Source organism: Centruroides vittatus, unplaced genomic scaffold (assembly GCF_030686945.1).
Source record: "Centruroides vittatus isolate TY-2023 unplaced genomic scaffold, ASM3068694v2 scaffold_1015, whole genome shotgun sequence".
Taxonomy (NCBI): Eukaryota; Metazoa; Arthropoda; class Arachnida; order Scorpiones; family Buthidae; genus Centruroides; species Centruroides vittatus.
In genome coordinates this window covers 176150-188013 of record NW_027122666.1, presented here as the reverse complement: position 1 = coordinate 188013, position 11864 = coordinate 176150, and the positions used below count along the sequence as shown (strand labels likewise).

At 34.2% G+C, this 11864-nt stretch overlaps 2 protein-coding genes across 2 annotated transcripts; one reads left to right on the top strand and one right to left on the bottom strand.

Annotated features, from left to right (window-relative positions):
• Positions 1 to 841: 841 nt before the first annotated feature.
• LOC136986412 (C-reactive protein 1.4-like) lies at positions 842 to 1723 on the bottom strand. The gene has a single exon (XM_067283937.1). It carries the CDS (start codon positions 1665 to 1667, stop codon positions 981 to 983), a length of 687 nt encoding a protein of 228 aa, XP_067140038.1. The 5' UTR covers positions 1668 to 1723; the 3' UTR covers positions 842 to 980.
• Positions 1724 to 6022: 4299 nt separating this feature from the next.
• On the top strand, positions 6023 to 6816 carry LOC136986211 (C-reactive protein 1.4-like). The gene has a single exon (XM_067283698.1). The coding sequence runs from the start codon at positions 6086 to 6088 to the stop codon at positions 6758 to 6760; it is 675 nt and encodes a 224-aa protein (XP_067139799.1). The 5' UTR covers positions 6023 to 6085; the 3' UTR covers positions 6761 to 6816.
• Positions 6817 to 11864: the final 5048 nt, after the last annotated feature.

Here is an 11864-nt window from a genome sequence, read left to right as displayed (position 1 = left end):
ATTCTCAGAAGCAGGACTTTTCATTACTAAAATAAGGATCAGGTTGAGTGATGGGATTATTGACCATCTTTGCTTTTTAAAATCTTAATATAAAAATTTACAATAATATTTTGTATTATGTTTTCTTTGAATAACGAAAATTACTTTCTAACTTAGAAGTTTGATCTAAGTTCTTTTTTAAAAAAATTTCAACTCAATTCAAAGCATTTTTGGTTGTTGTTGTTGTTGTTGTATGCAGTTTCCAGCAAACTTTAATAATTTTTTTCTATTTGTGAAAATTTCTACATAATTCAAAGATAATTTTTAATGTATAGCTTACACAGCTTTATTAATATGATTTTGGAAGTTACAGAACGTATTAAATTACTTTAAAAAATGAAAAATAATTATATCATTTGATTTCAAGATATTCTGTATATCTTAAATATAATTAATTCTATCCGTGATTTCCCGGGATCCCGGGAAACAGTTCACTTCTTTCCGATATCCAAGACAAACAAAAGACCGGAAAATGAAACCCTAGATAGCACCCCTTATTAGTCCTTGTGTCAAGGTTAACACGTCGTAATCGAAACGCAGCATTATACATAATCAGTTACAGGTTTATTATCAATAGATATATTGTATCTCTTCAATACATCTGGATGTCTGTTTTTTTAAATTATAACATATTCAGCCCCAAACTTGTATTCGAGAGTCCCGAAGTTTATTATGCCTATGGTTTCCGAGATCCATGACTAATCACTGTGAACTTAAATAAATAATTCCTTTTCCTTACACATTTAAAATATTATTTTATAAAAAAGTGTAAGTCCTATTTAAGAACATTTATTCAAATACGGCAACAATGATAAAGCAATTTTAATGTTTTCTATTGATCTACAAATATTAAAGTAGTAATATATTTTAAAAATCCTTAAATTTTACAAAATCATTTATAATTTTTAGTTTTATTTAAAGTTACACATACGATGTGGATTTTAAAATTTACAAGAATTACTTTTATAAAGTGTGACACCATCAAAGGCACTAAACGATGCATCTTCCAATGAAATTATGTTTCCTACTTGTTTTAATCCGCCACACTTATCATCTGTTTTAACTTGGCCTAAATCGAATGCTTCGTTCCATAGGTGAAGATCGGCGACATCACCTATCCATGATTGATTATAATCAAACTTTGAGTCCATGGCATCCTGCTCCTGTCCAACGATAAAATTGCCACCTCCTTTAATGTGACTACCAGCAGCAATAGAACTTTCTTGAACAGCTCCATTCGTAAACACCTGTATTGTTCCATCAATTCCAAACCAAGATACACAAATATAATTCCATTTTCCAAGCTTATTGGCGAGAAAGTTAAAGGTTTTACTGAAAGCTCCCAAATAAACACGTAAACCGAATTTACCACTGTTATTAGAAATTCCAATTATTAGCTCATTGTGTGATCTTGATGAAGCGTAGGATATAATGGTGGCTAAATCATTTTTTAGCGAGAGAGGTCTGACTCGAGAACAGAATGAAAACTCTTGTAAAGTTGGTAGAGTGTTGGTCAAGCGAAGACGAGGAAATTGGTTTTCACTTGATGGTGGAAAGTAGAATTTGGTAAAAGTAGCCACACAGCAACTTATCGATAAAATAAACGAAATAATACTTGAAAACATCATAATTATCAAGCAAGGGTTTATACTTATTTCAGTTGTGGGACTGACTTTTATCTCTACAGAAGGTATATAGGCCTATATATATACAAGGACAAAGAAGCTTATCTGAAGATGAAGCAAACGTCTTGCTGATTAAAAAAAAAATGATAATTCTGACAACATTTCCTTAAACAGTGACGTTGGACACTTTAACAAGAAGTGAATATCTGAATCAAAAGTTATCATATTCCAGTTAATGATAAATACTTTGGCATAGCTAATCAAATGAAAAAAAAATTACTTAGAAATTAGATAATTCAATACGCATTTAAATTATTTCATCATGTTTCCTTTCATTTAAGATGATCCCTTGTTAGTTTTGCATTATGTGAGTAACAATATACAGTGGATGTGTTGAATTGTTCACCAGTGGTCAAGCGATTTCGTTCTCTGAACACTGGGAGTTCGGTCGTGGGGTCGCGCCTCGCCAAGACGGGCTGGCCACGTAGAGTTTTGCCGCGTTTTCTCCACGTCTGTAACGCATGAATAGGGCCAGTTACCCTTAAAAGACCTCTCCAAAGGCATTATTTCTCGCTCTTGTGTAAGGCCAAGCAGTAAAAAGCTTCGGCCGGATTATCGGATGCTAACGCCATCACTCTTTCGGAGTATCATAACCGGAGTATCATAACCGGACATTCCTTATAAACCAATGAGATAGATAGAGATGTGTTGAGGATGTTTCCTTGGTATGAGCTGATTCAGTAAATGTCTTCACTATACTTTAATGTTTCTACATACATATCTCGAGACCAAGCTCTCTGGAGAAGAATTTCTGCTGTGAAGAAAATATCTTAGAATTCCGCAAATAAATTTATCCTAACATACTACGTTAGGGCCGCGACTCCACTAGCCGTAAAACGGCCGTAAAACCCCTCGCCGTAAAAGCTTTTAATCACGTGACCAAGATATTTTACGCCTGAGCAGGTCGTAAAACCAACGTAAAAGCGAGTTGAGCAGTGTTCAACTTTCGAAGTGAATACGACCGTAAAGCGGTACCGTCCATCAATTAGAAGTCAGTGAAATCTAGGTCACCGTGACACGGTGCGAAAATGGCGGAAAACGAGCTTTTGTTCTCGTGGCTACTCTAGAAGATCTGGAAAGATTTATCGAAAACATCCGAAAGTATTCATGTATCTACGACAAGAGGTATCCCGATTATAATAATCGTATGCCTAAAACACGCGATATGAACGGCCAAAGGAAAATCCTTCAATTTAGAGGAGTATATAATAAAAAAAGCTAAGCTTATAAGTGCTGTATATTATCTTAATAATATAATAATAAAAGTCAATATATGAAAGTAAAGATATTACTTTTACTACATTTGTAATTATAGTACAGAAAAAACTCGTAGAATATAATTATTGTCTTTATATCGATATATCACGTATACACCGTAATAATACTGTCGCCGTAAAAAGCTTCGCTAGCCGGACCTCCACCGCAATCCGAGCGCAAACGCAAATAGGTCAGGTAATTAAAGGCTTTTACGGCGAGGGTTTTACGGCTGTTTTACGGCTAGTGGAGTCGCGGCCTTACGACGTTCTGTAATTGTATTTGTTTTTTACTTGAGATAAATAATTTGACACTTTTTTAAAAATGTAATATTGGGAACCGAATTTAATCAATAAAATGAAAACTCTTAAGAGATCGGCATCAACTCTTCAGCAACTGCTCGACACAATTGCTGAAGAGTTGCTGACGACGACACCAGGCCAGGGCTGTACGATGGCCTGGTGTCGTCGTCACAGCAACTGGACCACTGAATGGCATCAAGTATTGTTTAGGGATGAATTCCTCTTCTTGTTCGTGGAGGAATGACGGCCATGACGAGTGTGCATCGGAGACAAGCGCGCCGCAGTTGAAGTAAGATAACCGTTAATCACCTCATTGATAGTATGCCTCGCCTCGTACAGCTGCCCATGAAGACTATATTCGTTACTGAAAAGACAGGTGTCTGTTGCGTATCTTTGTTCTTTTAATCATTTGTATATCTCTGTTACCTCTACCGGTCTTGCAGTGTTCATATGGATACGCGCATTCCTTCGTGGTATTGCGATTTCACTTTTGAAGAGCGTAGTTAATCGGAGCCTCCAGATCCTAGGATTTCTATATCTGATCTTGATTTTAATCTATCTAACTATGCGCTACTTCTGGCGCTTAAGGAAGGACAGACGAACAGACTGGCGACAGTAGGAATTTATAGGTCTGCAATTTGAAAATCGCACCCCAAGAACATATGTCTGATGCATTTATTATTCTCATTCTCTATCTTCATCTTGGAGCTGCTAGAGACAGTTTTTGGAGCAAGAAAATGTTATCGGCAGGTTTTTTTGCTGAACACTGTACCGTAAACATAAAGTAAATAGAATTTCCAGATTCATGACCCATAACTTCTCATAGAGAGGTCTATTAACATCTAATTATCGAATAAATAAAAGTTGTAATGCCATCATATTCTAGTTCTTTGCTGGGATGTTGTAAACATCGTTTATATTTTTGAAGTACAGAGAATACTGTCATTTCTGAGTAATAGTTTTACGTTAAACGAATGAATAAAGTTACACTATGAACTGATAATATATTAGACTTATTCGTATACTTTAATCTATTTTTATTTTATGCATAAAATAATCTACTTTTGAGACTAAAAAGCATATTAAATATACTTTATAAACATTTGTATTCTGTTCTTCTCGTCCTGAAACACCCAGAATGCCTTTTTCCAAGCACGACGTATGTTCGGTCAGGCTATAAGGGGAGTCCGAGTGATGAGGAATAGGGCCACATATAATCCGAAATGAATCTACACCAAAACTTTCTCGCATTTTTCAGCTCTCTCGGATTCGTTCCCGGTCCTCCAGAACGAATCCGGGAACTACCGGTCAAACTATATGCCTATACAGTTAAATTTTATTGGTAATATAAAAATTTAGCTAATTTTGTAATTTTTACATGCTACTTGCTCTTGAAAAAGATTCTTTACTCCATTTTCGCGTTCAGAAAAGTGTTTCTTTCATTAAACTTTTTAACTCTGTGTTCATCATCTTCATTGAGAAATAATTTATTTTTGTTTATTTAAAATAGGATATTAACACGTAAATCGGGGCTGGTTTCCCGTAGAAAGTTTTCCTGGGAGGCATCCTCTTGGCAGATCATCCACATGTCGCATTGATGTAAATATCTAATCCAGTCCTATCCCCTTAAATACGAAACCTAACGATTTTTTTTCATGCAAATTCGAGGTTATATTGTAAAAAATTCAGAGGCTCTAGCAGCAGATAACTTTATCGCTGATGTATTAATATGTATTTATGATGCCATTTTTTCAATTTAAATGGTCTTACAAAACACGTCTAGTGGTAAGTAAACATGATCTAATTTTACTGATAAATTTTAGCGAAGTGTTATCTTTAGATATTGAAAATATCATATTTTTGAACTTTATCCTGTGTAATTTAATATTTATCTTGACATTTCTGTTATCGAATATTCAGTTCTTTCATTTTCAACAAGGAATAGAAACAATGTAAAACGCCTAAATTATCGCTATGAAAGAACTCGGTTCGAATCTCATCAATGTTGGTAATTTAGTTTAGTATCAGTAAAGCCATTGATGCCATAAAGATTAACACGTATGACGTCAATAATAGCCAGAGCATGTAACGCCATGCTGGATGCAAACGTATATAACGCGGAATTAGATGTAATATCGGATTCATGCATAATCAAATATCGAATAACGGCCATTAAGAATAACGTAAAAAATGGCCGTTGTTTGGGGGTTATTTTGTATGCATTAAAAAAAATAACTCTCCCGAGAAATGGCCGCCGCTTAGGGTGCCTTGGAAGTTTAACTGGTTAATTCGAAATATACAAAAGAATTCAGTAAAATTTAAAGTACACTTAATTAACGGCGAAGTTTGGTTGAATGGCCGAAGAGCCATCCTGCCTCTCTGGAGAATCCGAATCGAACCCGGGGGGGCAACTCCCCAGGAATTTTTCATAAGATCTATCCCAGAGACATCGGGCCCCGTCCTTCACTACATGGCCATCCCTTACTGTGTACGAGAACGATCTCAACATGGGGATGAAAAAAAGCTCTGTTAGTTTCCACAGGGAAGAAAGAGGAACAAATGAAAAACAGGTAAAGTGAAAGAATTTTAAAACTCAAATTTTTATCACTGTAATTTGTATATATCTTATCAAAATTATGACGTTATCAAGTGGCTATTTATTTTCAAATTAGAAAAAAATAACTGATACAAATGTACATGATGAAACAGACTAGAGTTTGATTCGAAATTTACAGATAAAAAAAGTTATACTCGTGTATAAAAGGCAGAATTACAATTTAATTAATAAGATAAACTACTGGCAAGATGATGATTCTAATTTTCATTTCTTTTTCAATATTACTGAGCAGTTATGCTGCTGAATTCAGTAAGTTTTCCTTTCCACCATCAAATGCCACTAAATTTCCTCGATTGCGTCCGGTCGACACGTTTCCATCCTTACGGGAGTTTACATTTTGTTCTCGAGTCAGGCCTGTCTCGGCAGATAAAAATAGACATTTTACCATTTTATCTTATGCTACAGCAAGATCAAACAGCGAAATAGTTATTAATGTTAAATTTGGCGTTTCTAAAGTTACAACAGTACATATTTACTTGAAAACCTCCGATAAAGAGTTGCCTTGCTCTGGATTTAAAGACATGGGAATATGGAATAGTATTTGTATATCTTGGTTTGGACCTAATGGTAGAATCCAAGCACGTATAAATGATGAGTTTTGCTCTATTAATTTAGCAGCTGATGAATACACCGAAGCAGGTGGAGCATTTATCATAGGGCAGAAACAAGACGTAATGGACTCCGAATTCGATCTCAATCAGTCTTGGGAAGGAGATATTGCCGATATACATCTTTGGAATGAAGCATTTAATCTCGTTAATCCCATTAAAGATGATAGATATTATGGAATGGGAAGAGCCGGGAATGTGATATCTCTGAAATATGGATCATTTATTGTATTTGACGGAGTTATTATTAGCTAAAAGGGTCCTATAATTAATTTTAATGAAAATTTCTATGGAATTAATATTATGTCCGAAATAAAAGTATAAATTTAAACAACATCGTTCTTTTTCTTTAATAGTTTTATATTTTAAAATAACTTTAACTTCTTCAAAATCCAATAATAATATAACAAACACTTTTGGAATTTTGAGGCGTTGAGACCACATCTTTTGAGTCTCTTCTCAAAGATTTTTGATACTGGGATAATACCGGAGTCTTGGAAGACGAGTACAGTAGAGCATCGATTATCCGACTTAATTGGGGACTGGGGTTGGTCGGATAACTGAAAAAGTATGAAAAAATACATTATTAGTATAGTGTATTAGGCTTGGTTTAAATACTAGCCTCTCTTTCATGGTCGAGCCAGTGCTGCCAGCTAAAACATGCAAAAATTTAACAAAAATAATGTTAAAGTAGCCAAGACATAACTAAATATTGTAGAGCCGCATCACTAGCGGACATTTGAATTTGCCGACTAGAACGCGGTCGGTTAATCAGGGGTCGGATAATCGATGCTCTACTGTATTTTAATTCCGATTTTTAAGAATGATAGAAAGGATGTTCCTGGTAATTATAGAGGCATCTGGTTATCATCTGGTGTTTCGAAATTGTTTTGTATTATTTTGTATAGAAGACTGATTCGATGGTAAAAAGTTAAAAACATATTGCATGAAAATCAGGTAGGATTTCAGGCTAGTTATTTCACATTAGATAATATTTTTGTTTTGTACAGTTATTCAGAAAACAATTTTAAGGAAACGCAGGAAGGTGTATGCATTTTTTGTTGATTTATCTTCTGCGTATGATAGGGTTTGTAGGAATTTGTTGTGGTCAAAGATGTTGCGTTACGTCAAAGATGATGTTCAGTTATAAATATGTATCTTTACTTGTTGCTTTGTATGAAAACTCCTCGCTTATGGTAAGAGTTTGAGGTAACTGTTCGCCATTAATGCTCTCTAAGATTGATGTTAAGCAGGGCTGTACTTTGAGCCCAATCTTATTTAGTATTTTATTTTATTTTTTTTAACGATCTCTTCGGTATTACTGACTCTTCCGGGCATGGTATAGAAATAGATGGTTTCCAAATTAAAATACTTGCTTACGCAGATGATATTGTAATTTTATCTGATTCTGTGGGTGGGCTTTAAAGATTGAAATTTACTTAGATGAAAATGGTTTGAAATTGAATTTGAATAAGTCTAAGACTTGTTTTTCGAAGAGGGGTAAGAGTGCGAGGGCGGATGAACGGCGGTTTAAGGGTTCTCCAATTCAAGTTGTCTCTAACTACAAATATTTGGGTGTTACTTTTTCGTCTAACGGATTATTCCGAATGCATTACATTAATAGGAAAATACATGCTAGATTATTGATAAATAAGGTTATTCAGTTGGGAAAATCTGCTAAACTACGTAATTTGATTCATTATTTACGCCTATTGAAAACTGTGGTTTTGTCCTCTTTGTTACAGGCTTCAGAGATTTGGGATTTTAACTCGACCGATTGTGATGGTATACAAACTGAATTCATTAAAAAGTTATTTTGTTTACCTCGTTGTACACTAGATTATTTAATTATGAGGGAATGTGCCTTGATTCCTATAAAATTTATAATATTGAATAAGATAAGAAATTGGATTATTAGAATTTCTAATCTTAATGATTATCGTCTGAGTAAGGTTTGCCTGAAATTTATACTTGGCAAGAAGTTTATAGATTGGACACGTTATTTTATTGACACCTGTAATAATCATGGTATTAGTTTTATAAATGATAATTTGGTTCTAATGGACAGGTCTCTTCTCCTTGTTAACATTTTTGATGATTTTTTATATAATATAAATGGAAAAATAAATAATAGTGTATATAATTGTAGGATTTAAATATCATTTTTTTTACAATTCTTTATCTTTTCCTTAATATTTTGTCTTTATTTATATAGGCTAGGTGTGAACTTTTTAAATAATTATTCGAAAGAATTGTGTAACTTTTGTGTTGAGAAAGAAATTGTGGATGCCTGACATATTTTGGCTAAATGTGGGCGTCTTAAAATGCTACGTGAAAAAATTTTTGGTTGCGAAGTTCTTATCAGGTCTTTATTTCTTAAAATTTTATCGGAACCATGTTATCAATTTAGTGTTTTTTTTTTCTAAGAAAATCTGTTGATCTTTTGTTTTAGGGGGCGTGATTCCTCTACTATAAATTTGGCATTATTGCTGGTGTTGTTTGGAAGCATCTGTTGGTGCTGTGTCTTCGTTACTAAATTATTTCTTTTTTATAGGTAAGCAATTTGCTTACTTTTGGTTGTTTTATTATTATTTATTGGTATTTTGTATTTTTTGACAGATGCTCCCAAACTTTAAACTTTAATTATTACATCTTAATTTTAAACCTTAACTTAAATTTAAATTATGATTTATATAATTTATTATTATATAATTTTGTTTGTGATCTTATGTTCATTGTATCTAAGTGTTTTGTATTTTGGAAGATGGTATTGCTCCCCGCATCAAGATGTGTATCCAGTATGCAAAATATTAAAAAAATAATATATATATATATATACGTGGTAACAGACAGAAATGAATTGGATCGATAGAGGTAATGCAATACCAGTACATGAGCGATCTGCCAAAGGGAGTATTCCAGAAGGAAATTCTATAGAAAACTGGTCCCTATTTAGATATTAGACATGTGAATAACATCCGGAAAACGCCACAGTGTATTAGTGAGAGGCGAACCCGCAACAGTAGCCAGTGGTTTTATCCACTCAGCTACTGGTGGGCACCAAACACAAATGTAATCACAATAAGTTAGTCATCGATTATTTCTCTATTACAGTGGTCCCCAACCCTATGCCCGCGGGCACCATAGCGCCCGCCGATCGTTTTACGTGTGCCCGCCGCTGTGAGACCACGATGAAAATAAAAATATTTCGATTTTCAATAAAATGCTATGTAAAAGTTTTTTCGTTTTTAATGATTAACCACTCAAAAGTAGAAATGGCGTCCAACACAGATAAAAGCACAAAGCGAAATGCGACCGATCTCTTTTTCCCCTCCGCCAAATCTTCACCAACCAAATTTCCCATACCTGAAATGAAATAAACCGGTCCGTTCTGAATATCATAAAATCAAAGTACAGATCACGACTTACAGATGAACACCTTGACGATTGCTTACGAGCAGGAATATCATCATACTCTCCTAATTACGAAGCAATGGCCAATGAAATGCAATGCCAAAAATCACATTTACTTTCAGATTTATATTTTTTATAAAGAATTTTTATACTCTGTAGATTTTGTATGCATTGTTTAGTAATTACTTGTTTTGTAAAAATTATTGTTAATAGTCTTGTGTATGTTTTATTACATTTTTGGAATTAAATGTTTTCTGTACATTATGTGTATGTATTATTAACTATGTCCAAGTATAAATTCACCTTGAAAAAATAAATGGTGCCCGCCGTCCGGCCGGTATTCTAGAATGTGCTCTTAGGTACAAAAAGGTTGGGGACCCCTGCGCTATTATATAAATTTATTTAATAAATGGCACATTTTTAAATCTTTATCGATAACCATTTGCCTGATCTATGAAATTGGCAATTGCGCCAACTGATGCAAGCGCAGTATTGTGGTAAATTGCGCATTTTGGAGTATTTCATTTTATTTCCTTTTCGTTTTCCATTGATTTAAAGTTACTAATTTAGAAAATTTTGCCGAAAGCACTTTTCTTTTGTTTTATGATATATGCTTAAGCCTAATTTAGTATTCAATATAACATTTACGTAATGCGTAACTAATGGATACAGTTGAATGTCAAATGTTTACATTTGACTATTTATTACTATGTACTGTACACTGCATTACTACAAACAAACTACTTCAAACAACCTTTACTCTGCAGTAAAATTAATTCTTTAATCTAACGTTTTCGGTTAGCTTTACTAACCCTCTTCAGGATTGCCAAAAAAATCGTTATTTCGAAAATTACGTTCGAAAAACTCTTTACAATTTATAATGTTTTTAAACTTTCCGGCTGCGCAATCTCAGATCATTCTTTCACAGCTGCATACCGGCCGCTCTCCAAGCTGAAGGGATTCGATATGATTCTTTAAAATTAATGCTTTGTTCTTTTTCATTATACTTGTTAATACACCATGCCTCCGTATATTTAAGTTGCCTTATATTTGCCACTTTCTGTACAATTTTCGCATTGTCCCAGTTGATAGACACCTCGTCCGGATCCGCTATCGCATAATTGGCTAACGCCGTAACTGGTTGCCTGCATCTTACATTTCTTTTATGCTCCTCTAACCTTACTGCCAAGCGATAAATTCCAGGGGTTTACAGAATACCAGTGCAGGATAAAAGGAGGAGTACGGAGCTGTATTATATAGGGGCCACGAAGAGATCGCTGGCAGTAAGGTTAGAGGAGCATAAAAGAAATGTAAGATGCAGGCAACCAGTTACGGCGTTAGCCAATTATGCGATAGCGGATCCGGACGAGGTGTCTATCAACTGGGACAATGCGAAAATTGTACAGAAAGTGGCAAATATAAGGCAACTTAAATATACGGAGGCATGGTGTATTAACAAGTATAATGAAAAAGAACAAAGCATTAATTTTAAAGAATCATATCGAATCCCTTCAGCTTGGAGAGCGGCCGGTATGCAGCTGTGAAAGAATGATCTGAGATTGCGCAGCCGGAAAGTTTAAAAACATTATAAATTGTAAAGAGTTTTTCGAACGTAATTTTCGAAATAACGATTTTTTTGCCAATCCTGAAGAGGGTTAGTAAAGCTAACCGAAAACGTTAGATTAAAGAATTAATTTTACTGCAGAGTAAAGGTTGTTTGAAGTAGTTTGTTTACATTTGACTGTAAACATCTGAAATTTTTTTAAAAGTCATATTTGCAGACGGATAATGAGTTAAAGTTTGACAAATGAATAAATATAGGATGGCAAGAACCAAAACAGTAGGCCTAATACATATCGACAGTGATAGCGATGATATAGTCATATACCTTGGTATTTTTGTCATATAGGCTATGTATATAAGCCTATATATGCTGTTATATTTA

Excerpts from the sequence above, each read along its gene's own strand:
- LOC136986412 (XM_067283937.1), bottom strand. The coding sequence starts at position 1,667 with ATGATGTTTTCAAGTATTATTTCGTTTATTTTATCGATAAGTTGCTGT.
- LOC136986211 (XM_067283698.1), top strand. The coding sequence starts at position 6,086 with ATGATGATTCTAATTTTCATTTCTTTTTCAATATTACTGAGCAGTTAT.